The sequence below is a fragment of the Dipodomys spectabilis genome, unplaced genomic scaffold (assembly GCF_019054845.1).
Source record: "Dipodomys spectabilis isolate Male_0828 unplaced genomic scaffold, ASM1905484v1 ptg000034l, whole genome shotgun sequence".
In the NCBI taxonomy this organism is placed as follows: domain Eukaryota; kingdom Metazoa; phylum Chordata; class Mammalia; order Rodentia; family Heteromyidae; genus Dipodomys; species Dipodomys spectabilis.
The window spans coordinates 940,324-965,003 of NW_024870711.1; the positions used below are offsets into that span (position 1 = coordinate 940,324).

The following is a 24,680-nucleotide window of genomic DNA, read 5'->3' on the forward strand; positions in this document are numbered from 1 at the left end:
GGCTTGGTTCTCAGCTGGCTGCTATTGGGAGCTGGTGGAATCTTTAAGACATGGGGCCTAGAGGAAGGAGTTAGTTGGAATTGGAACCCTTTCCTGTCTCTCCCTCTGATCTCCCGCCACTGAGATGAACAAGACAACGTTGTTCTGTTGTACGGGAACTTGTTGGCGAGAAACAGAGCAGCCACATTTTGAGAGGTCGAATTGGGAGTCTTTATTGGAAAGCTGGCAACTGCAGGCGAACCCCTGTCTCAAAGACCTATACCCCAGAATGTAGCTTGCACAAAGCTTTTAAAGACAAAAACCACATATTTGGGGTGGAGACCCATGCCCAGCAAAAGCAGATCACATAAGGAGATACTCAGGAGCAAGCATTCTCTGTAGTAAAGCTTTCTTGGGGTTAAACAACCTGACATTTGCACTTCAGTGAATGGCCTATCTCACCTCTTGGCTCTTCGACAAGGCACCAGATGGCTGTGAGATCCAGGTGATGTTACTTAAACCCAGTATCCTTATTTCAGTTCCTGCCATGATCTACTGTGAGCCACAGGACCAAGGCAAGTGACCTTGAACCCCAAATGTCCATAACTGTGAGCCTTCAGGAACTTTTACTTCTCAAATGATAATGCATCTCACTGAAATGGAAACAGCAAGTCATAGTGATGGAAAACTGTGTAATATAACACCCATTACTCTCTTTGTAATCACTCTTAGTTAGCTGTCTAACTGTGGCCTGTGCTTGAGTTTATACAGTGTGTGCACGGTCTGGTACCATCCTCAGTTTCAGGCTTCAGTGGGGACCTTGGAATGTATCCCACAGACAAACAGAATAGGGAACTACTATATTTGAAGAGGTGATTAGGTTAAATGAAGACATGAAGTTTAGTTCATCGTGGTGATCTTAGAATCCTTGTAGAAGACACCAGAGAGCTGAGTATCTCTCCCTATTTGCTCTCTGCGCGCTCTCTCTCTCTCTCTCTGCGCTCTCTCTCTCTCTGTCTGTCTGTCTGTCTGTCTCTCTCTCTCTCCCTCCACCTCCACTCTTTATCATACTGGAGATGTCAGAACTATGAACCTATTCTTTTATAGTTGAAGAAACTTTAAGATATGTATGCTGTTTTACTGACAAAAGCATCCTAACTGATGGAAGAAAAGGTAAATGAGTTTCCCTTTGCATTTGCAATCTTTTCTTTGCAGAAAACAGAGCTAAAGCTGATGAAAGGTTATGTTATTTACCTGCCTCTGATGAAGTTCAAAGGACAACCATGCTAAGGATTTCAGAATAGACTGGGGGCAAAAAAAAAAAAAGAAACAGATTGAGAAATAGATTTGTTCATCTCTCCTCCCTTCCCTTGCTCCTCCCACCCCTCCTCTCTTTGATAAAATATGCTGGAGAACACCTTTTCAAGCAGCTTATTTTTTTTTGCTCAGGAATCACTGCTAGAGCACTGGGACTTCAGACTGTCTCTCTGCAAGATGTACCTTAGCGCAAAGAATCACCGCATCCTTCTAAGTGATGGAAACAGCATTCCCATCATTGGGCTGGGTACCTATTCAGACCCTGTACCGGTAAGTTTTGCTCATTTCCTCTCTGTTTTTGTCTCTTATTTTCTTTCATTTTCTCATTTTCTGTTTCTCACTTGTCTCTCTCATTTTCTCTTTCTCATTTTTTTTCTCTCTGTTTTCTTTTCTTTCACACACTGGCCTAAAGTATAATCTGTAATTCATTTTGAGTTGATCACATTGATTTTCTTTTGTAATAATAAAAACAGACTTCTAAGAACAACGGTTTGCTTACCCCGGTATGATCCAAAGGTTAAACTTGATCAGTTCATGGTTAAAGATTAGTTTATGGCTTATGGAGATTTGGTGGGTTTTCTTTTTCCTGTGTCTGGAGAGATAAGGATGTAGGATGTGTCCATGGAAGGCCAAGGCTAGCGCAGCTACTACACGGAACAGAGGTTAGAAGTGATGGTAATTGGCTTTAAAATGCAAGTTGAGGCTGGATTGGTAAGGGTCCTAGATAACATAAAAAGTAGAAACTGCGTTGTACAGAACTGAAAAATCATCTGACCTTTAGTGGAAGGGTAAAAGCCTCCCTGGATCTGTGTTTTTGCAAGATAACTCTAGTGACAGCATACAGAATGGGAGACAGGGGCACAGAAATAAATGAACAGGACCAAGAGTAGTTGCTTGAATCACAATCCTTGGAAGTGGCACTGTGGCTCAGGTGATAAAGTGCTAGCCTTGTGCAAAGGAGCTCAGGGACAGCGCCCAGGCCCTGAGTTCAAGCTCAGTGACCAACCAAAACAAACAAACAAAAAATCCTGAATACACAATCTTACATGCCACTGCGGTATTGCAGTATTGCAGTATTTATTTATTTATTGAGTGGTGATATAGGGCTTGAACTCAGGGCCTTGCTCTCTTGGCTGGCTTTTTCACTCAGTCTTGGTACTCACATCTCCACTTTCAACATCTCTGGTAAATTAGAGATAAGAGTCTCGTGGATTTTTCCGCCCCAGCTGGCTCAAGCTTGTGAGAAGCTAGGATGACAGGTGTGAGTCACCAGCACTTGGCTGTCACTGTGTTTTTTGGTGATCATATAACACAGGAAAGTGTGCTCACAGAACAAGTCTCTGATGAGTCTGTATCCTTAGTCACCTCCCATTCTTTCTTTACCTTTTTACCTGTTTTATATTCTTGATTCCAAGCTCATTTTATGCAGACTCCAAATCCATACGTAATCCTCTCATTTTGTCTCCTCCACGAGGGTATGGAATGGCTATTCAAAATCACCGGAGTACTAGATACACTTGAGTGTCACCCCAAGCTATTGAATCTGGCTTTCTAGGGGTAAAAGTGAGAATCGACCTTTATCAGCTCCCTAGGAGGTTCTGTTGTGCAACCCAATTTGGACTCCAAGTGCTCCAGAAACTTTAACTCAACAAGACGAAACTAGACTCATCATCTCCCCTGCCCAAAGTGTGCTTCTAACAAATGACATTGTGCCTCCCAGCCACCCATGCCAAAATTCGGAATACTTGCCTTCATTCTGCCCTCTTCCTGGTCTCTCAGGGCCCTATATTACATCCAGATAACCTCTGAGTCCCTGTTGATTTTCTCTCCAAAACAATCGCCACTTCCCTCTGTAGTGCCACCGTTTTTCCCTTAAGCTTCGCCTCTTGTTTATCTTCCAGTTTTGTCTCTTGACAATTCGTTATTCCAATGGCTGGCTCCTTGTCAACCACGGGGAGAATTTTGCACCTCTTATCCTGTACTCAGAACCCTTGTGGGTTAGCTGACTTATGAGCTCCATCAACTCCTCTCCCCCCCGCCCCCCAGCTCTCCGTGTGTGTAAAACACGATCTAAATTCCCAAACGACTCTCTCATCTCTGTGCCTTAGAATTCAATGCCCTCTGCGTGAATCAACTTCTCTGGCTTTGGTCTTTTAGGTGACTTCAGTATACTTTTAAGACTCAGAGCAAAGGCTCTCTCTTCTTAGGAACCCATCTCCTTGCCAGCACCCCACCCCCATCATACACCCCTCCTCTGTGTTTATCTAGCAATTGAGCTTGCTTGACTCCATCCATGCTGCTGCTTATCATGGGATGAGCTGTTTCTCTGTGGTTTTCCTTACTAGGTTGTGGCATTTGTTGGGAAAGAGACCTTATCTTGTTCAGTGTTAGAGTGTCCAGGATGTGTGTCTGGCTCTACAACTTGAGCCATAGCCTCAGCCCTTTCTATTTTCAGTTGTTGATTTGGATAGGTCTTGGGTGGTTGGGTTTTTGTTTTTGTTTTGCCTGGAGCCATCCTGGACATTCACCATCTCCTGTATGCTGTCCACATGGTTGCGACCGCAGGCACAAATGCCCAGTTCATTGGCTGAGATGAAGCTCTTACTGACTTTTTGCCCAGGCAAACTGTGACTTTCTTGATCACTCTTTGCCACAGTAGCGGAGATTCCAGACGAGAGGCACTATACTTGGCCTCAAGTTACATTTCTAAGGCTACAAAGCCGACAGCACACCTGGGGTGAATGGATTTAGCCTGCCAGAGGAGAAGTGCACTCTAGGAGGTCCCTTCTGTTGCCACCCATAGCTTTTTAATCACAACAGCATGGAATGGAGGGTTGTCACATTAGCTGTAGCTCGTGCAAAGTGGTCTAATGAATGAAAATTACGCTCAAGGCTCCTCCATCTTCCTCTCAACCCCATCTCCCTGTCACCGTAGAATTCCAAGGGGTCCTGTTTGGCGTCAGTGAAGACTGCCATCGACGTTGGGTACCGCCACTTTGATGGGGCCTATATCTACCATAATGAGCATGAGGTGGGTGATGCCATCAGAGCCAAGATCGCAGAAGGAAAAGTAAAGAGGGAGGACATTTTCTACTGCGGAAAGGTAAGATCTGGACCCTGCGCTCGCTCCATCTCTTTATATTCATGGTACAATTTCTGTTTCTCCCTGCTAAACACTGTTAGGACTACCAAGAGGGGGAGGCCATCTTATCTTCTTCCTTCTCAATGCTCAGATTCTCAGTGTTGCCAAGAACATAAGGATCTATTAGACTGCTAACGATGAGGGTGAAGCTTTTTCTTCATATTGATTTCAAAGTATATCAGTTGGAATAATGCCAATTCTATAATCTGTATACTAGAAAACTGGGATGCAGTGGGAAAGATGAAAGTGGTTTATATTATATAAGCATTTGTTTGTCCATATATTACTACTTTTTAAACTGAGGTAAAATTCACCTGCCACATTATGTCAAGATTGCACCCATCACAATGAGCTAATTTCATAATACCTTTATCCATAAGGAAACCCGTGTCCAATAGTAATCCTTTCCACGCATTTCTCTTGCCCAGTCACTGATAACTGTCATTTTCCCATTCTTGACATTTCATTCCATTTCATAAAGTCAAACAAGTAACCTTTTGAATCTCCCTTCTATCACTTAGTACAATGTTTCCAAAAGTTCATCCACATAGAACTGAAAATATACCTATCTCATAACCTGACAATGATACATATACTGCAGAGCTTTTGCTCTGATGAGTATCATTAATTCAGAGATCTAGAGTAGCACTAATTAGGAGACTCAAAATTAGGACCGAGCCTCAGGCCCAATAGGATGGGCATCTGAACTGTGATACATGCAATACAGTATGTAAGGAAGCATGAATGACGTGCAACTAAGCAAGTCAATGGGGAACATGTTTGAAAAACAGGATGTGAGGGGGAAAGGGAAGTCATCAATAGTATTCCATTTTCATTGTCATTTAGAATATATTTATAAAGAGTGACTATAGAACCAGGCAAGGAAAATATAAACCCTAGAGTATGTGTCCTTTGCATGCGTGATACTGAGTGGCCTTCCTACACAAGTAAAAGTCTATTTCTTTACCTCTTAAGCAATACTTGATTATTCACCTTCCATCTGTGTGTGTGTGCGTGCATGTATGTGTGCATAGTTACACGCTTTTATTTTTCTTCTAGTCCTGGGGCTTTAATTCAGGGCCAAGGTGCTGTCCCTGAGCTTCTTTTGCTCAAGGCTAGTTCTGTACCACTTGAGCAGTGCCACATTTGGCTTTATTTGAGAGGTTTGTTGGAGATAAGAGTCTCATGGACTTTCTTGCCCGGGCTGGCTTCAAACTGTGATGCTCAGATCTTGGTAGTGAGGATTATAGGCATGAGTCACCAGTGCCAAGCTAGTTTCACTCTAATGGATACAAAATAATTTCCATCTGTGTCCATGGCTACTGAATGTTTGGATTCAGCCAACTACAAAAAGAAAAATCCAGAAAAACATATATATCTGTACTGAACATATACAAACTATTTACTTGTCACCTTTCCCCTACACTATATAGCATAGCAAAAATTTACATAGCATTTGTATTGTATTAGATAGTTGAAGTAATTTGAAGATAACTTAAAATATATAGGATGATGTGCAAATAGCATGAGCTGTGATATAAGGGAGTTCTGCCTCTTGGACACGAAAGAATGAACTATATACTGTATGTAACAAAAACAGTTTTCCTCTTTAAGGTAAATGATAGATGATGCTGAAATCATACAAAACAAAGTCTTGAACATTCTTTTACTATTGGATAATTACAAGTTTGAGAAAAATAATAGTAAGCAGAGTATTGATGTGAGGAAGGAAAGAGGATTAAAAGAAGTAATTGAATGATTTTAGTAAACTCAGAAATGGGATCCAATTTTCAAACCAATGGATTTTTTTCGATAAGAGAAAATGGATATAAGTTAAAAAATAAGATCACTAATCTGAAAGTTACTTGTTTGGGCTTAGGAGGACAACATATAAGCCTTTAGCTTAACCTAAGCTAGAATCATTTCTTACATAAATGCTAAAGTTAACATACGAAAACATGTTTCAGAAAGAGGGGAGGAGCCGGGACCTGGTGTCTCATGCCTGTCATCCTAGCTACTAAGGAGGCTGAGATCTGAGGATCATGGTTCAAAGCCAGTCTGGGCAAGGAAAATCCATAAGACTATCTCCAATAAACCACCAGAAAACCGGAAGTGGCGCTGTGGCTCAAGTGGTAAAGTGCTAGCCTTGAACTGAAGAGCTGAGGAAAAGTACCCAGGCCCAGAGTTCAAGCCCCACAACCAAGAAAGGAAGGAAGGAAGGAAGGAAGAGAGAGAGAGAGAGAAAGGAAGAGGGGGGAGGAATGGTAGAAAATGGAGAGAGGAAGGGTGGGCAAATATTATCATAATATTCAATGTACATATTTGAAAAATCGAACCAGGTAACTTGAAGAGACAGGTGGGGTTCCGATAGATGAGGGAGAAGACAGGAGTGATGTTGGTCAAGATGCATTGTACTGTACATGTACTGCACATTGTACTGTACATTGTTCTGTACATGTAGTGTACATTGTACATGTAAACTGACATGTTGAACTGAAACTCTTTTGCACAACCACTTAAAGATAATTGCTTAAAATATATATAACTAATAAAAATAATAATAATAAATGAAAGAAGTGGACTGGAGACAGAGCTCCATGGCAGACAAGGCCTGGGATTTGCTCTCCAGTACATACACACACTCAGAAGAAAAATGTGGTCAAATTATCCTTTGGCATCCTTAAATTTGTCCAAAAAGTCAAGAGCAACTCACATAAGCACAGTATGAGTATAAGTGAACAGGAAATGTACGTGTAGCTGAGTTCAGTGGTGGACAACCACTGTTGCTCCAGGAAGATAGGTTTTCAGTGCAGCTCCTGGGAGGCGTGGAGAGCTGGCCATGTGCACAGGCTTTGCTACTACCCTCACCCCCAAGTCACCATATACTGATTCCATAGAACATGATGCAAAGTAGTGCACAACCACCTGCTGTATGTCCTAGATCCGCTGCAACCAGTTGTGCCTTGCTTCACATCTGGACCTCAATCTTCCTCTCCATAAAATGAGGACAATGGTACTGACCACCTCCTAAATTGTTAATGATTTACCATTTAGAAAACATTGAAGTAGTACCTGACACATAGCTAACATCATACATAACATGTATTAAAGAAAAGTAAAGTAAAATATAGAAGAGATTTCCCACCCCGTGAAGACATAGTAGCAATTTAACACCAGAAGAACCAGCAAAGTTGGGCCAACTAAGCCTTAATTTTTTCAATATGTAACCCTTCATAGATTAAATAAATCCCTAGTCGGGCTGGGAAGGTGGCTCAGTGGTAGAGCACTTGTGTTGCATGCATGAGGACCTGGGTGATTCCTCAGCATCTCATAAGCAGAAAAACAAAGCCGGAAGTGGCGCTATGGCTCAAGTGGTAGAGCACTAGCCTTGAGCTGAACAGCTGAGGGACAGTGCCCAGGCCCAGAGTTCAGGCCCATGACCGGACTCCCCCCACCCCCCCAAAAAAGAAATCCCTAGTCAAAATAAGATTGACCTGGAGTCTGAGAAAGATCATCTGAAAACAATGAGCCTAGAATAGAAATTTAAATCTATGCAAGGTTTTTAAATGCCACCAGCTTTCTGTTACCAACTGAAGGATCCAGTGAGGTCAGTTACATTGCCCAGCCAACTTCCCAGCCAGGTTATGTCAGAATATTGAACTAGATCTGTGTACCCTGGTGGCATAATGGATAAAAGTGAAAACACTGAGGGAAATCAAATGCAGGGCAGAGAAGACTTGGTCATCGAATTTGGTTCTCTGTGGCCAGATGTTCAAGTCTCTTGCACTACATTCATTCTCTGGTGTCAAGGATTTTGTCAACTCATCCTATGCTAGACGACACTGAAGCATAAATTCTTTTTTTTGTTTGTTTGTAAGATGAAATGTGTAGTAGTGCTTCACAGGGAATAGAGGGCTGTGACATTCATTAACTATTCCTCTTGACTCTTCCAGCTATGGGCTACGAACCACGTTCCGGAGATGGTCCGTCCAACCCTGGAGAGGACGCTCAAGACCCTACAGCTGGATTACGTGGATCTCTATATCATTGAAATTCCCATGGCCTTTAAGGTGAGCTCAGATGCCTAGCAGTTAGACCTCACACCCCATGAGCTGACAGCTATGTGCAGGAAGCATACCATTTCTGTGCTGTCACTCAGTGGCATGGAATGTTATCTGTTAACACTAACCTGGTCTGACCAATGTCCCAAATGATTCTGTAAGCCAGCTTAGGCCTGAATTCTTAACTTGATATAGTTCTGCTCTACTATGTTTTTGCCACTATAGTTGACACTTTTTCCATCAAGTAGTTACATAACTTTGGTCCACATTTTGATTGCCAGCATCCAAACACATCCTTTTTCTCTTTACATAGTCATAAAAATGGCACCACACAGCATCATGCACAGTAGTAGACAGATATAAAAACATATTTGTCTATCTCCTCCAATAGGAATCAACCTAAAGAATGGTCAGATTTTTGGAGCTACATCCAAAGTCAAAGTATCCAGATGTTATTGATTGCTCTGTTCAAATGTGATATTACCTCTATCTCTCTGTTCATAGACACACTGTAAATTTAACACACCCAAGACATACAATGCAGAGTAGCAACTGCTTTAAAATATAATTTAGAGAAGGAAAGATTAAAGAAGAAAGCCTAATATCAACAAGTATACTTATCTTTCTTGCAGGACCTTACAAAAAGATTTAAAGAAAGAAAAGAATAGAGGGGGTGGGAAGGGAGAAAGAATGCCAACAAGCCAGTGTTTTCCTACTAATTCTCAAAGCTTAGCTTAGCTTTAGTTGGCTGATTGATCCAGACAGACCAAACAACAATATAACCAGATGCCGGATTATCATATCAGAAATTGCCAGTTCCCAGCTGGAGGTAGAAGATTCCTCTTTGTTCACAATTTCAGTCTGATCTGATCAACTCTGCATTTTAGGTCCATTGCTTGGAACATACCACCTCTGTATTAGTCAGAACTCTTGTGGTAGATGCAGAAATTCAATTCAAATTGACCTGAGGCAGGGACAGGGGAGGAGAAAGAGAAACTACAAATTTGTATCTAATTCAGATACAACTGGATTCAGAAGTTCAAACCTTGTATCTGTATTCTGGCCCTTTCTCCAGCCTCACATTCTCCCCAAATCTCTATTTATCATGGCAAAATGCTATTGGCTTGACAATTAGCCATTGCTAATTCAAGTTGAGAATTCAAGGAAAGCGAGACCACACCTTCTTCTGGTTAGTCTGTCTTGGGTCCTTGTGGGCCCAGTTCCTTGGCCATTGGTTTCTGTGGGCAAGAATAGAAACTGAGTCAATCCAGCCAAACAAAAGCAAGGGAGTTCTTTCAGAGAAGAAGCCATAGGGATAGTGGCAACCAAAATAATAAATTTCCACTGTATTCATTAAATAGATGTCACCAAATGACAAATGGAAGAAGCATGGGTGCCAGAGTGAGGCTACCTCGCTTGAATCCAGCCCTGTCAGAGTGACAGGGTTGTCAAGTTATCCCTAACCTCTCTCCTACATCCACAAAGTATGGTGAAATAGAAAGCGCATGGCCTTGGGAGTCACACAGGTAGAAAAGGGACTCGTGTTTAGCTTTGTTACTTAATAGAATAGGGACTATGATCTTTCTGAACTCAAATTCCATTGCCAATGGAAGAGAGATAATTAATTTGCAGGGTATTGTGAAGAGTTACTAAAATTAGTATGCAAAGTTACTACTGACACTCTGCCAATTAAAGATAATATTTAAAAGTTTTAGCCGAAAGAAACCATCGGCCTCAGTAACTTCACTGCTTGCATAAAGGAGAAGTCAAAGCTCCCAAGGATGGGCTAGTTTATTCATGTTAAAAGCGATAGGCTCATAGACACACTGTAAGTGCAACACCCATTCTCATTTTCCTCCCCTCTACTCCCTCATCCTCTCAAACCTCACAATAGACTGCAGGTGTCACATCCAGAGCCCTTGTCCTCACTCATAAAATGTTGACTCTTGTCCAGATGGTAGGGTTTCTATCTAAGTTTTAAAATTGAGGGAAACCCTTGTATTTAAAAGTTAGAACATGAAGTTTGCTTTTCTACAGTTGTAGTAATTTTTACAAATTTTACAAATATTTACTTTCAGAGAAAGTAAATAGAGAATTTGTTTATATGCTTGGTAGGTTCAAGGCCATAGGTAGTGAAACTTTTACCAAAAAAAAAAAAAAATGACACAGCATAATGACATTCCTTCCCAATGAATCTGCAATTGAGAAACCAATACTCCTGTAAAGTCAGATTGATTTTGAATCTCATGATTCTTAATAAAAAAACCTCTTTTCTTCTCAAAAGATTTGTTATCTTTTATCAAGAAGCAAATATATTTTCAGAACAACAAAATATAATTTAAAAAAAAAAAAAAAAGATGGGCACTGGTGGCTCACAGCTGTAATCCTAGCTACTCAGGAGGCTGAGATCTGAGGATGGTGGTTCAAAGCCAGCCTGGACAGGAAAGTCTGTGAGACTCTTATCTCCAGTAAACAACTCAGAAAATAGGAAGTGGTTCTGTGGCTCAAGTGGTAGAGTGCTCTCCTTGAGCTGAAGAGCTCAGGGACAGCGCTCAGGTCCAGAGTTCCGACAAAAAAATAAAATAAAATAAGTGAAGAAGCATTAGTCTATCATGTGGATTTTTAGAAGGCTGAATTCTTTCTCTCATGTGGCCTGGCATGAGGGAGAGGCAGAGGAGAAAGGAAGGGAGGAATACAAGGATGAAGAGACTGGTAGACACAGTGCAGATGCAAGTGTTGATCATGGAAGCATCCAACGTAGGCCCAAGGTTGACAAGCACTTAAAATCTAAGAAAACAATTATGTAACAGTTAATGAAGGAGGTATAGGCTACTGAAGATTATGGTAGAATGAAGAAATTAAAAAAGCAAGACATAGGAAGAGAGACTGAAGTAAACATTAGAGTCATAAGTATTGAGAAAGTCAAGGAGTTTAGGAATCGGAGACTGAAGGGGTAATTAATGTGAGTAATAATGTAGTATCAAGAAGAAGGGAGACTTGTTTCCTGTTCTCATCCAGATAGGAGGAAATGGAAAAGGGGGGGGGGGGGGGACTTTGCTAAAGAGAACAATGGGAGAAGTATTATTTGTCCAGAAGAAAGTTTTATAAAGGTGAATTATTATGAGGGAAAAAAAATTAGGAAAAGCTTCAGAATAAAGTGGGAATTTGTGAAATTGCTTCATTCCCCTTACCAGTTGATTTTGTGCTGATAAAAAAAAAATGCCTGAGCGGGCACTGGTGGCTCATTCCTATAATCCTAGCTACTAAGGAGGCTGAGATCTGAGGATCGAGGTTCAAAGACAGCCCAGGCAGGAAAGCCTGTGAGACTCTTATCTCTAATAAACCACTCAGAAAACCGGAAGTGGAGCTGTGGCTCAAGTGGTAGAGCGCTTGCCTTGAGCTGAAAAGCTAAGCCCAGAGTTCAAGCTCCATGACCAATAACAGCAACAATAAAAAGAATGCCTGAGATTGGGTAATTCATAGTAAGCAGAAATTCACTGGCTGACAGTCCTAGAAGTGTCCGTAACTAATATTCTGATCCCTGGAAAAGGGCTGAGAGAGCAAATCCACTCCGGTAGACACCTTCAAAAATGGCAATAGTCTACACACACAAACCCTTCTCACTAGTCCCTGCCTGACACTGGGGATTAAATCTCCAACACTCAAAGGTGTCCTGGGGACCCTTCAAATCACAGTAAGCTCCAAGAAGAAAATCCTCTTGCCAAAGTCAACAGAAACACCAGTGCTACAAATCCAGTGTTCATATTGCTCATACTAACGGATCTCTTGCCCTAGATGACTGCTCCCCCCTTCTTTAAACATTATTTTCCTTCTATGATCTCATCCTCTCATGGTTGGTTGGCTGCTCCTGCTTGGTAATCCATCAAATGTCATGCCTAGTATTTTTGCCCTTGATATTTTTGTTTTATGAGGCACATGTTCTCCATACATGAGGCCACCCAACCCCACAGATTTAATACCATCTAGCAAAGGAGCCTAGTAGCCTTGTTAGTGCAGTACAGTGAGTCCATCTCATAATAATGTTTCACAGATTGTATTTCCCAAGTACAGTCTCCAAACATGACCTCTTTCCGAGCCCCAGATCTCCTTCTCTTTCTGTCTTCTAAGATTCCTCTTTGAATATTGGATGATCATTTCAAAGTCAGTGTGGGCATTGGGGTAAACTCAGTGGCAGAATACTTGCTGTAGCATGTGTAAGGCTATGGATTGGATCCCCAGCACTATCTAAAACAAAATGTATCTAAGATGATATTCTTTATTCCCATCCCTGGTCTCAGGAACTGATTAGCACCATCTATACAAAGAATCTAGGATGCATGATTTTCCTCATTTGTAATAATTAGAATGTGCCTATAAATCTACAAGTAAACTCAAAGAATAGTAAAAGGCAAATAATTGCATTTGGATGTGATTAATTAAACAATAAATTGTCACGCAATGAGGACAAAGGAGGATATTCTTAGGAGAGGTTCACAAGGGCTCAATAGCTAGGTACATAAGATCATATAAAATGATGCTTATCAAAATGAACTCCAAGAAATGGAAACAAGAGGTTTTTTTTAATTATTCTGTTTGTGGTTCTATTTTTTTCACCCCCTTTGGTTTGTTCCCTTTTGTCAATATTGATTTCTATAGCCTTTGTCTTCTATTTAAGCTTATTGGATTTGGAGAGGACAGAGGAAGCACAGAAATGGTAGAACAAAGGGTGAACAAGTTCAGCAGTGATACTCACTAGACACTATGTTGGACATGAACGATACAACTTCCAAGGGAGGGGGGACCCGGAGGGGAAAAATTGGGGAAAAAATGAGGGAGGGGGCAACACTATTCAAAAAGAAATGTATTTACTACCTGACTTATGTAACTGTAACCTCTCTGGATATCATCTTTACAATACATTTTGAATTGAAAAAAAAAAAAAAGAAGCTAGGATCCACTTTGATTTCTCTCTTTCCTTCCCTGCCATCCCATCTAATTTCCAAGTCAACGCAGAGATGTATGGGCTCTGTTCCTGCTTTCTACATTAATCTATTTCCTTCTTTTTATCTCTCCTGCTATTTTCCCAGGCCAAGGCATTATCACATCTCATCTCTTACAGTAGCAACTTTGGTTGAACTTCCCAGAAGCAGACCTTAAGATGAGGCAGATCCATGTGGAGTGGTTTATTAGGAACCACTGATAGAAGAGTGGGAAAATGTGGCCTGGGAAGAAAAGCCACCAAATAGAAATATAATAGAGAGAAAATTCCCACAGAGAGCAACTTTGGCTTAACCTCACAGGAACCTCTGGCCAAAGTTTGCCACATCTCAGAATCCCTTGGTCAAGGAACAGGAATACTCTGCAACTATTGTTTAAGAAAGTCTCATAATGGATGTAGATTGTTGGGCTGATGTCTATCTTTTAACAAATGGGTGTAAATCAATGCTGTTCTGTGAAACATTCATGGCATCCAAGAAGGTCTTATTCAATCTGCAATAACAAAATATGTTGGACTGAGTAACTCATGAACTAGAGAAACTGATGGCTCTCAATTCCAGAAGCTGGAAAACGCAATCAAGTTCAAGGTGGCTTTCCATGCAGTGTATGTGAAGGGCCCCATCTTCATAGATGGGATCTTCTATATCTTAAGGTGAAAGAAGTCTCTTGATAGTGTCTCTTGAAGCAGGCCACCTGTGACACCAATTCCATTCTCATTTTCCTACACTCCCTCTGCCTCATCCTCCCAAGCTCAATGACAGACTGTCATGATTTCTTGGTTCCAGACTCTTGGGCATTACAGTCTGAGCCCTTGTCCTTCCTTATGTAGTTAATGTTGACTTTTATTCTAAGGGTAGATTTTGATCTGAGCCTGAAATGTGGGGAGCACATGTACTTAAAGTTAGGAAGTAGAGTTTACTTTCCTGTGGTTTTGTAATTGCTTATACAGCACTCTTTTAAAGAAAGTAACTCAAGAATTTCTATTTAACTTCTTCATAAGATCTAAGTTCAAAGACATAGATTTTCAAAAACACCAAGACTAACAGTTCTAATTCTCAACTAGCATATGGTTTTATTTATCTATTTTTTGGTGGGTGCAGGGATTGTTTGTTTGGGGTTGATCTCGGGTCATACGAGCCTGTGCTCTACATTCTTGAACAATACCCCAGCTCTTTTATTTTTGTATTTTGCTTCTGAGATAGAGACTTTCTAACTTTTTCTGGGCAGGCCTCCACATTCTCAGTCCTTTAATGTCTGCCTCCTGAGTGGCTTAGATTATAGGTGTGTGTCATGACCAGCGTTACTCCTTTCTTTTAAGAGAAATGCTGTCCTTAAGAGAGAACTCCATGGCTTCAAACTAATAACTTGTCATTCAATGAAGAAAAACTCACTCCATTCAGTAGAAATGTCAGGCAAAATAATGAGAAATGCATCACCTATATTGAGCAAATGAAAGAATTCTTAATCACACATAAGGGAAGAAAATATACATAATATCAGTGCAAAATAATACAATCATATATATGCTAGATATAATAACATAGTAATATTACCATTATATTATATGATATAATAGTACCTATATTATATACTGTTAAAGCTATTATGTGCATATAAAACACATATACTATTTAATATAGGGTTATGTAAATATATGAATAAGTAAACTTGAATTGCTTTCCTAAGATCAAAGTATGTAAGAACATAGACAATTCAAAGTTTTAAATTTTAATTCCAAGACACAAATAAGATGAGTAACATTTTATTTTATTGTGTATGTGCGTATGTGTATGTGTTTTGTTTGTTTTTAACAGCCCGGAGATGAAATCTATCCTAAAGATGAAAATGGCAAATGGTTATATCATGAATCAAATCTGTGTGCCACTTGGGAGGTAAGTTCACATGGCTTCTTAGTTTAAAAAGTGACATTCTGGGTTGGGAAGGTGACTCAGTGGTAGAGCGATTGCTTAACATGCATGAAGCCCTGGGTTTAATTCCTCAGTACCACATAAACAGAAAAGCCAGAAGTAGTGCTGTGGCTCAAGTGGTAGAGTGCTAGCCTTGAGCACTGAGAGGCTTAGGGACAGAGCCCAGGCCCTAAGTTCAAGCCCCAGAACTGGCAAAAAAAAAAAAGTGACATTCTTAGTCAGGTGGGGCCTTTGGATCATGCCTGTAGTCCTTGCTACCTGGGACTATTGATGTTTGAGGTTAGTCTAAGACTACAGGATATCAGACTTAAGGAGAGAGGTGAAACCTTCTAGAATTTCACAAACAAACCCACAAAGAGAGAAAATGGAATCATGAAAAATAAAGAGTCTAAGATAGAAAACAAAAAGAAGACAAGACAGAAAGTGAAAAGATGAAAAATAGAAAATAACTCATCAATTACACAGTGATAGCAATGACCAAAGAATATATAAATAAGTAAAAGCCAGTGGCTTGCCAGGTGCTGTTGGCTCTCGCCTGGCATCTGGAGTCTGGCTGAGACTGAGGATCATAGTGTCGTTGTACAAATACAATGGAATTACCCAAAATGGGTAAGTCATTTATGTGTTCATTTACTATACATCAATTGTAACTTGATAAATATGTTTGATTTTTTCATTTAAGATTTACAAACTGAAGCTATTTACATTCAATGAGCATGATGTCAGCTTTTTTTTTGGGGGGGGGGGGGGTCCAGTCATGGGGCCTGAACTCTGGGCCTGGGCGCTGTCCCTCAGCTCTTCAGCTCAAGGCTAGCACTCTACCACTTGAGCCACAGCGCCACTTCTGGCTTTTTTTTTTTTTTTTCATTTTGCTTATGTGGTGCTGAGGAATCGAACCCAGGGCCTCAGGCATGCAAGGCAAGCGCTCTACCACTGAGCTACCTTCCCAGCCCCCATGATGTCAGCTTTATGTTGATTGTGTTTCTTCTATCATCAGTAACACCGGAGGCAAAAAGTTGATAGAACAGTGTTTTCAAAAAGCAGATGATATACATTCTCAGAAATGTGGCACATACAGACCCATGTTGAAAAACCATTTAGAGGCCTTAAAGTGTGGCTCAAGTGGTAGACTGTCTGCCTAGTAAGCCCTAAATCCTAGTACCACCACAAGCTATTACTATCTTGGTTAAGAGAAAAAAGTATACATATATGTATGTATGTATATATACATATATATACATACACACATGAATTTTAAAGGAAGAAAAGTTAACAAGAAGAAAAATATAGACATGAAGTAAAATAAGAAATTAAGATGGTAGAAAACAAATATATCTATACTTATAATAAATATAGATAAATTAAACTTCCCATTAAAAGACAAATGGTGACAGATTGAAATTGAGATAGGGTACTAACTAAGCATTTGGACATGTGAAAGTTGAAACTGAAAGTTTGACTAAATAAGAGACACTATTAAAAAATGAAAAATAACCTTAAAGAACAGGAGAAAAACATTACAATCAAATATTCATCAGAAAAAGATGGCATAGTTATATGATGTCAGATAACATAGACTTAAAAATCAAAAGCACTATTAGGAACGGAAAGGGTTGTACATAAAAATAAAAGATTTAATTCTCCAAAAAGATAGACTAGTTGTGAACATGTTAAATAAAGTATCTCCAAAATAAATATAGCAGAATATTTTCTATTAATTTTTCCATTGATACAGGAAGTTATTGTGAGTTTTTTCTGTACAGTCCTTGAGAAGTCAAGCTAGACCAAATCTTATATATGTGTGCATGTTGGCACATGTATCTATGAGTGAGAGTTTTATATTCAAAACTGGGAAAATATATACTTAGTACATACTTTGTGTGTGTGTGTGTGTGTGTGTGTGTGTGTGTGTATGATGCTAGAATTGAGTCTCTAGCATCACTCTTGCTAGGCAGGTGATTTACCATTTGAGCCAAACTTCTTAGACTCTTGCATTTGTAATTTTTTAGGTGGAGCCTCACTTTATGGCTTATACTGTCCTGCATTGTTGGGGTGGACAGACATACACCTCAAAGCCCAGCCATTGTGCTTCCCCGGTAGCTGGGGTAATAATACATGCCACCATGGTCAGACACTGGTTGAGATGGAGTCTGGTAAAGATTTTATATCTGGTCTGGCCTTAAACAATGATCCCCCAATCTCTGTCTCCTAAGTAGTTATGATTGCAGGCTTGAGCCACTAGGCTGGGCTCTAGACATTCATTTTTGCTTCTTGAGAATCTTCTTTCTTGAATTGTTGGTGTTTCCCCTACAGGCCTTGGAAGCTTGTAAAGATGCTGGCTTGGTGAAATCCCTTGGAGTCTCCAATTTTAACCGCAGGCAGCTAGAGCTCATCCTGAACAAACCAGGACTCAAATACAAGCCGGTCAGCAACCAGGTATGATGGCAGTCTCCACTGGCTGGGGAGGAGGACTCAACATCTCAGTTAAGTAACACAAAGAAGCCCTGGGCTTTGTAACAGAAAATCTCCTAGATATTTCACATATAAATCTCATCAAGACCCAGGACCAATCTTTTAACTTCTGTTGATTTGTGTACCTTAAAAAAAAAATACAAAGTCAGGTGCTGGTGACTTATACCTGTAATCCTACCTACTCAGGATGCTGAGATCTGAGGACCATGGTTCGAAGCCAGCGCAGGCAGGAAACTCTGTGAGACTATCTCCAGTTAACTACCAGAAAACCAGAAGTAGCACTGTGGCTCAAAGTGGTAGAGTGCTAGCCTTGGGCAAAAAAAAAAAAACGCTCAAAGATAGCATCCAGGCCTGAGTTCAAGCCCCACAACTGACAAAATAAACAGATAAAAATAATAATAAGACCTTAGGGCTTTACATTTCCTAGGCAAACTCTCTGGAGGTGGAGGTGTGGATTGAGTGGTAGAGTACCAGCATTACATTGTATTATATTATATGCAGTGTGTATTGCAGGAAATTATATAATTAAAATGAATTTCAATGAAGAATTTTGAAAAAGTTTTGTAAAATTTCAGTCAACTACAAAGCCCTAATTTTGTGCTCTGCTTTCCAACTCAACCACACAGGTGGAGTGCCACCCATATTTCACCCAGCCAAAACTCTTGAAGTTTTGCCAACAGCATGACATTGTCATCGTTGCATACAGTCCTTTGGGGACATGTAGGAATCCATTGTGGTAAGTTATTTGTTACGTCTCTTGAGGGCATTGCCTTTAGTGTGGAGTATGAAGCCAATGGGAATTGCTTGATTGGGATGACTCTATGAGGCTGGGCAATCTTAAGAAACTAACACCCCTGTTGGAAACAGCCTGGATACCCTACAATAGAAGAGAGGATCTGAAAAATGTGGTATCTATTCACAATGGAATTTTACACAGCCATTAGAAAGAATAATATTATACCATTTTCAGGGAAATGGGTGTAAGCCAAGCTCAGAGAGATACACTGTGTATGCTTTCTCTCATATGTGGAAGCTAGATCTAAGATACACAGGGACATGATAAATTATACAGCTCTCTAGGAATTCACACACAGTGAGACCAAAGGAGGATACTCATAGGAAAGAAACAGAGAGGCACATGCTATATGCATCTAATCTTATAAAATAATATCTATCAAAATGAACTCCAGGAAATGAAAATATGAGGATTTTTCTTTTTTGCTGTTTTTGTTTTCTTTCCTTTTTGTTCTGTATGTTCATTTCTATGTCTTTTGAGGGGGAGGCACCAAAAAGGAGGGACAAAGGGTGAATAAAATCAGCAATGATACTCACTGGACACTACATTGAAAATGAACTACACAACTTTGGGTGGGGATGGGAAGGAAAAATTAGGAGAGAGCAAGGGAAGGAGTGATATTGTTCAAAAGAAATGCACTCTTTACCTGACTTATGGAACTGTAACCCCTCTGTACATCACCTTTATAATAACAATTTAAAAAATTAAGAAAGAAAAATAAAAAGGAAACTAACAACGCTTTCAAGCCGTTATCCATAAAGTTAAATTATAGCTCATAATATCTTCCTCCCTGAGGTGTTTAGTTGTTGATTACACTGAATGTATGAAATTTCTTACCATAACCAGCATGTAAGAAAATACTTGATACAAGTTTAGTTTCATTATTATATGAAGAGTGGTTCCCGTACATAGTCTGAATTTTTTTTGAAAATTTGTATCTCTGTAGTGATACTTCTGTGATATATCTCACATAGTAAGTAAGTAAGTAGTAAGTTTTCTGCTCCAATTCCAAGAAGTTGACATCTGCTTCTTGTAGTATAATCTGCCTCTTCTTGTATGTTGACTTCTAACCCAGATCATTCTACAAGATTCATTAAAAAAAAACAAAAAAACATTTACCCCCTAAACAAGTCAGCTCATGTCAGGCGCTGGTGGCTCACACCTATAATCCCAGCTACTCAGGAAGCTGAGATTTTAGGATTGTGGTTCAAAGCCAGCTGGGCCAGGAAAGTCTGAGAGACTCTTATCTCTAATTAACTCTCAAAAAGCCAGAAGTAGAGCTGTGGCTCATCTGGTAGAGCACTAGCCTTGAATACAAAAACCCAGAGACAGTGCCCAGACTTGAAGTTCAAGCCCCATATAAGCACCAAAAAAAAAAGTCAGCTCTTGAGAGAGGAAAGATTATGTCCAAAGCAACTCTTTATTCAGTGAGTTCTTAATAACTGTCCCAGTAGGTAACTGGGTATGTAAGGATTGAGGGGAGGGTGAATGGGTGAATCCTTGGTTCTTATCACTTCAGATAAATATGATACATTGTGGGTTTTTTTCCTTTAAGGGTAAATACATCCTCTCCACCATTGTTAAAGGATGCACTTCTAAACTCACTGGGGAAAAAGTACAATAAGACAGCAGCTCAAATTGCTTTGCGCTTCAACATCCAGAGAGGGGTAGTTGTCATTCCTAAAAGCTTTAATCCTGAAAGGATCAAAGAAAACTTTCAGGTAAGAGAATTGCTTTGGGAAATTTAGAAAAAAGACCCTATCTGTTGTTTTGCCTTCCAGAGAAATTGTGACTACCAACACCTAATAATTTCATAACCTTACTCGCTCCCATATTATCAATTATTCCTCCCAACTCTATAACTCCCAACAACAAACAAGCTGTAATCTTCCATCTTAAAAATTAAAATACAATCCTAAAAAATAAAATCCAGCCAGGTGCCCATGGCTCACGCCTGTAATCCTAGCCACTCAGGAGGCTGAGATCTGAGGATCAATGTTCAAAGCAGCCCAGACAGGAAAGTCCATGAGACTCTTATCTCCAATTAACCACCAGAAAACTGGGTGTTGCTCAAGTCGTAGAGCACTCTCCTTGAGCTGAAGAGCTCAGGGACAGCACCCGGGCCCAGCGTTCAAGCCCCACAACCGACAAAACAATAAACAAACAATTAAATAAATAAAATCCAATCCTAGCTACTCAGGATGCTGAGATCTGAGGATGACAAGGCAAAGACAACTAAGGCAGGAATAAGACTCTTATCTCTAATTAACCAGCAGAAAGCCAGAACTAGAGGTATAGCTGACATGGTAGAGCACCAGCCTTGAGTAAATAAAGCCAAGCAAGAGCTTGAGGCCCTGAGTTCAAGCCCCTGTACCAGCGCTAGATAGATAGATAGGTATAAGATAGATAGATAGATAGATAGATAGATAGATAGATAGATAGATAGATAGATAGATAGATAGATAGATAGATAGATAGATAGATAGATAGATGCACACATCCATCCATCCATCCATCCATACATCCATACATACATAATACATAGATGGATAGAATCTAACATAGATACATTTTTCCTCTCAGTATTTCCACCTGGCTCTGTAAATGGTGACATTGACAGCAAACCCCATTGGAAAAGTCCACTCTCATCTCAGTTCTCTGTCCCCCACTGTCTCTTAGACCAGTCAAACCAAACTTTTACCTCAATATCTGAGTAGAACAGTAACCTCCATGCTGCTAGGCCCAGTAATTAGCTTCTGGACCTTACCACATTGGGTACTACTGCAGTTCTTTTCTTGACACATTTATTATGATGAGAAACTGTGAAGGAAGCAGTTTGGAGAAGAGCATAAGGGGCTTTGACTTATAATATGAAATCTCCATTCACACAAGACAACTTGTACATGGAAAACAAGATCCCTGAAAAATCAGTCCACATCAAACACAGAAGAATGTTGCAGAGGGATAATACAGGGAAGGAAAATGTGGAAAATTATCTCAAATTGACAAAAAAAAATTGAGGAAAGTAAGTATACTTATTTTATTCTCACCAAAATTGCAGCTCCAATTGCATAGGTGCACAGACAGCTGGTCGATTCTGTAATATGCCTGAGAAGTTACATGGTAGCACATGACATCATCTTTTTTCAGAATGATATTGAAGGCAATAACTTTCAATACTTCTTGTAGAAGAGAACATGAAGGTTCTGAGTTCAATCTCCAGCACTACAAATAAACAAATAAGTAAAATGAAATAGTTGTTCTAAAAAAAAAATGGAGGTTTGGAGGACTGCATCTAAAGGGGTTCCTTATCTTTGTTTTTTTCCCCCAGTTCATATTCTTCTGATATCTGGCTTCCTATTAGAAAAGTCTCCAGTATCATTTATTGAATTCATGAAACTCTGAACTTTCATAGGAGTTACTGCGCTTTGCTACTAGATTTCACCGTTTATTAACTGGAGCAAAAAACTAACTAACCTAGCAGTTAAGCAAAAAGGAAGTTTAAGTAAAGATTTATTTTTCTAAGTGATGAGGTCAGTCATGACTATTTTTAAGTTACTTAGATTTGATTCCCTATACTGTCTCATAAATGCTGATACTCGAAGTAGTTAAAGAAAAGTAGGCCTGGCACTGGTAGCTTAAGCCTTCAATCCTAGCTATTCTGGAAGCTGAGATGTGAGAATCAAGGTTCAAAAACAGCTGGAGCAGACACATATAAGAGATCTTCACCTTCAGAATATTCAGTTTCCCCCAACACTGGCCCAACCCTCTTCACTTTTCTCAATCATTCCCCCTAGATGCTTGTCTCCTGGGAAGGATTCCCACTGCTGTCTCACCTTGCTGGTCTCAAGCTTGACATGTACTTTTAAAAATATTTGTGAGAAAAAACTGTCTTTTCTATCAAAGTGCATTGCTTAAAAGTTCCTCCTTTGGTTCGGTGGGTTAGCTCTTGTTAAGGAATTTTGAAATGTAAAGTATGGTCTTAAACTGGTTTCTTTTCCAGATGGAATTAAGATACGCCTCAGACTGTACAAGAAATAATAGAGGGTGTAGGTTTATTTTGAGTACTGTTAATCTTATTTCAAAATCACCTTACTCTATTCAACTGGCCAATGAGGAGCCAGTTGTAAACTCGAGTTCAACCAATCTGAGTGGAGGGGCGGGGCCTGCTGTGTTAGGGATAAATAGGGAGCAGCCTGCCTTCTCTGTGTGCTTGCTTGCCAGAGCTTTAGCTGGTGGCACACCCTTCTGCACAGAAGTAAATTTCACCTTGCTGGGGCAGTTCTTTATTTCTGTGTCTGTGGTTGTGACTCCAGTGGTTCATGGAGAGCATATTTAAAACATGTTCTGTCACTTGTTTCTATCATTCCAGATCTTTGACTTTTCTCTCAGTGAACAAGACATGAAGAGCATTGAAGCTTTGAATAAAAATGTCCGCTTTGTGGAAATGCTCATGTAAGTTCTGTAGGATGGCTAATTGGCACTGCGTCATGCCATTGGATTGTAAAGTGTCACCCTATAAAGTCCCCATGAACCCTGATCTGTGTCCATGTAAATACTAAGGTAAAGGACAAGCAGCATGTTCTGGAGAGTAAACATGCCTGGGTGACATGACCCACTCCTTCCTACCAACCTCCACTACTATGACATCTTATTATTTAGATTAAGGCATAACAGGCTAAAAGACCTAGAATAGAGTTAGCTTATAATGTTAAATTTTGTTTGTTAAAACAAGGGACAAATAATGAAATAACGTTACTTCTGCCTTTAAAAAGAAATTCAAGTGGAGCCAGGTGCTGGTGGCTCACACCTGTAATCCTAGCTACTCAGGAAGCTGAGATCTGAGGACTGAGGCCCAAAGCCAATCCAGGCAGAAAAGTGAGCCACCAGAGCTTATTATTTTCTTCTTAATCATTTGTATTAATCTTTCTACTTTTTAAAGTCACCTCAATGGTAGAGAGAAAGAGAAGAAGAGAGAGAGGAAAAGAGAGGGAGAGAATCTTTGTCATCATCACAAATAATACTTGGCATGCAAGCACAGGCACACAGGCAGGCATCCTTAAAGAGCCTGAGCGTCCACATCACCTCCAGCATCTCTGTTTTGGGTGAGATGTCTCTGAGGTAGTGACCAACCTTCCCACACTCTGCTGTCCACACTCTCACACTCACCCCAGCGCTCTGACCAGGGTGCTGGCTTGGAAGGAAACAGGGAAGAAGAATGGAGGAGAAACAACAGGAAAAAGGGGGAAGTGGCACTGTGGCTCAAGTGGTAGAGGGCTAGCTTTGAGCTGAAGAGCTGAGGGACAGCGTCCAGGCCCAGAGTTCAAGCCCCACAACTGACTAAAAAAAATGAGGAAAGAGGGAATGGAGTGATCAGATTCTGGTAACATCTATAGCTGTGCCACTTGGCGAGTGAACTGTTTTCTTTTTGGGGAAATGTTTTGGCAGGTGGAGTGATCATCCTGAATATCCATTTCATGATGAATACTGACTCCAGAGCGTTCCTCAAGAGTTTTCTCTGTCAAAGGTGGACCTTGTATGGTTCTCACAGAAGTGGAAACTAACTGCATTTATCTTTCTTACATGAAGTGATTGAAATACTCCCATACTTTTGACTTAACATAATAATAAAAGGAAAACAACCTTGGATATATGTGTAAACCCAAAAAGTATAAATGATTTTTTAATAACTTTCTGCTAATACTTTTCAGATCAATTATCCTCTAGGTTTCAAACTTTAGAAAATACTTTGAAGGCAATATAGAGAAACAACACACTCATGCAGCTTGGCTGACAGGATCTTGGGAATAACTTTGATGGTTTGGATCATTAATAGCAACACAGGCACAGCCAAGTTAAGATCCAAATACTCATTATCCACAAGGAATTGGTGATCTGTTGTTCCCTGGGAGAGTCTGAAGTATAGAAAAGTGTTCATGTAGAGTGAATTAAACACACAGTAAGGAGCAAGGTCGTATTTACTTTGT

At 40.1% G+C, this 24,680-nt stretch overlaps 1 protein-coding gene across 1 annotated transcript; it reads left to right on the top strand.

Moving 5' to 3' along the window:
* Nucleotides 1-1,455: 1,455 nt before the first annotated feature.
* Akr1d1 (aldo-keto reductase family 1 member D1) lies at nt 1,456-24,261 on the top strand. The gene is made up of 9 exons (XM_042677218.1): nt 1,456-1,566; nt 4,232-4,399; nt 8,392-8,508; nt 15,312-15,389; nt 17,739-17,861; nt 18,524-18,633; nt 20,249-20,414; nt 23,066-23,148; nt 24,142-24,261. The coding sequence occupies exons 1-9, from the start codon at nt 1,474-1,476 to the stop codon at nt 24,182-24,184; spliced, it is 981 nt and encodes a 326-aa protein (XP_042533152.1). The 5' UTR covers nt 1,456-1,473; the 3' UTR covers nt 24,185-24,261.
* Nucleotides 24,262-24,680: the final 419 nt, after the last annotated feature.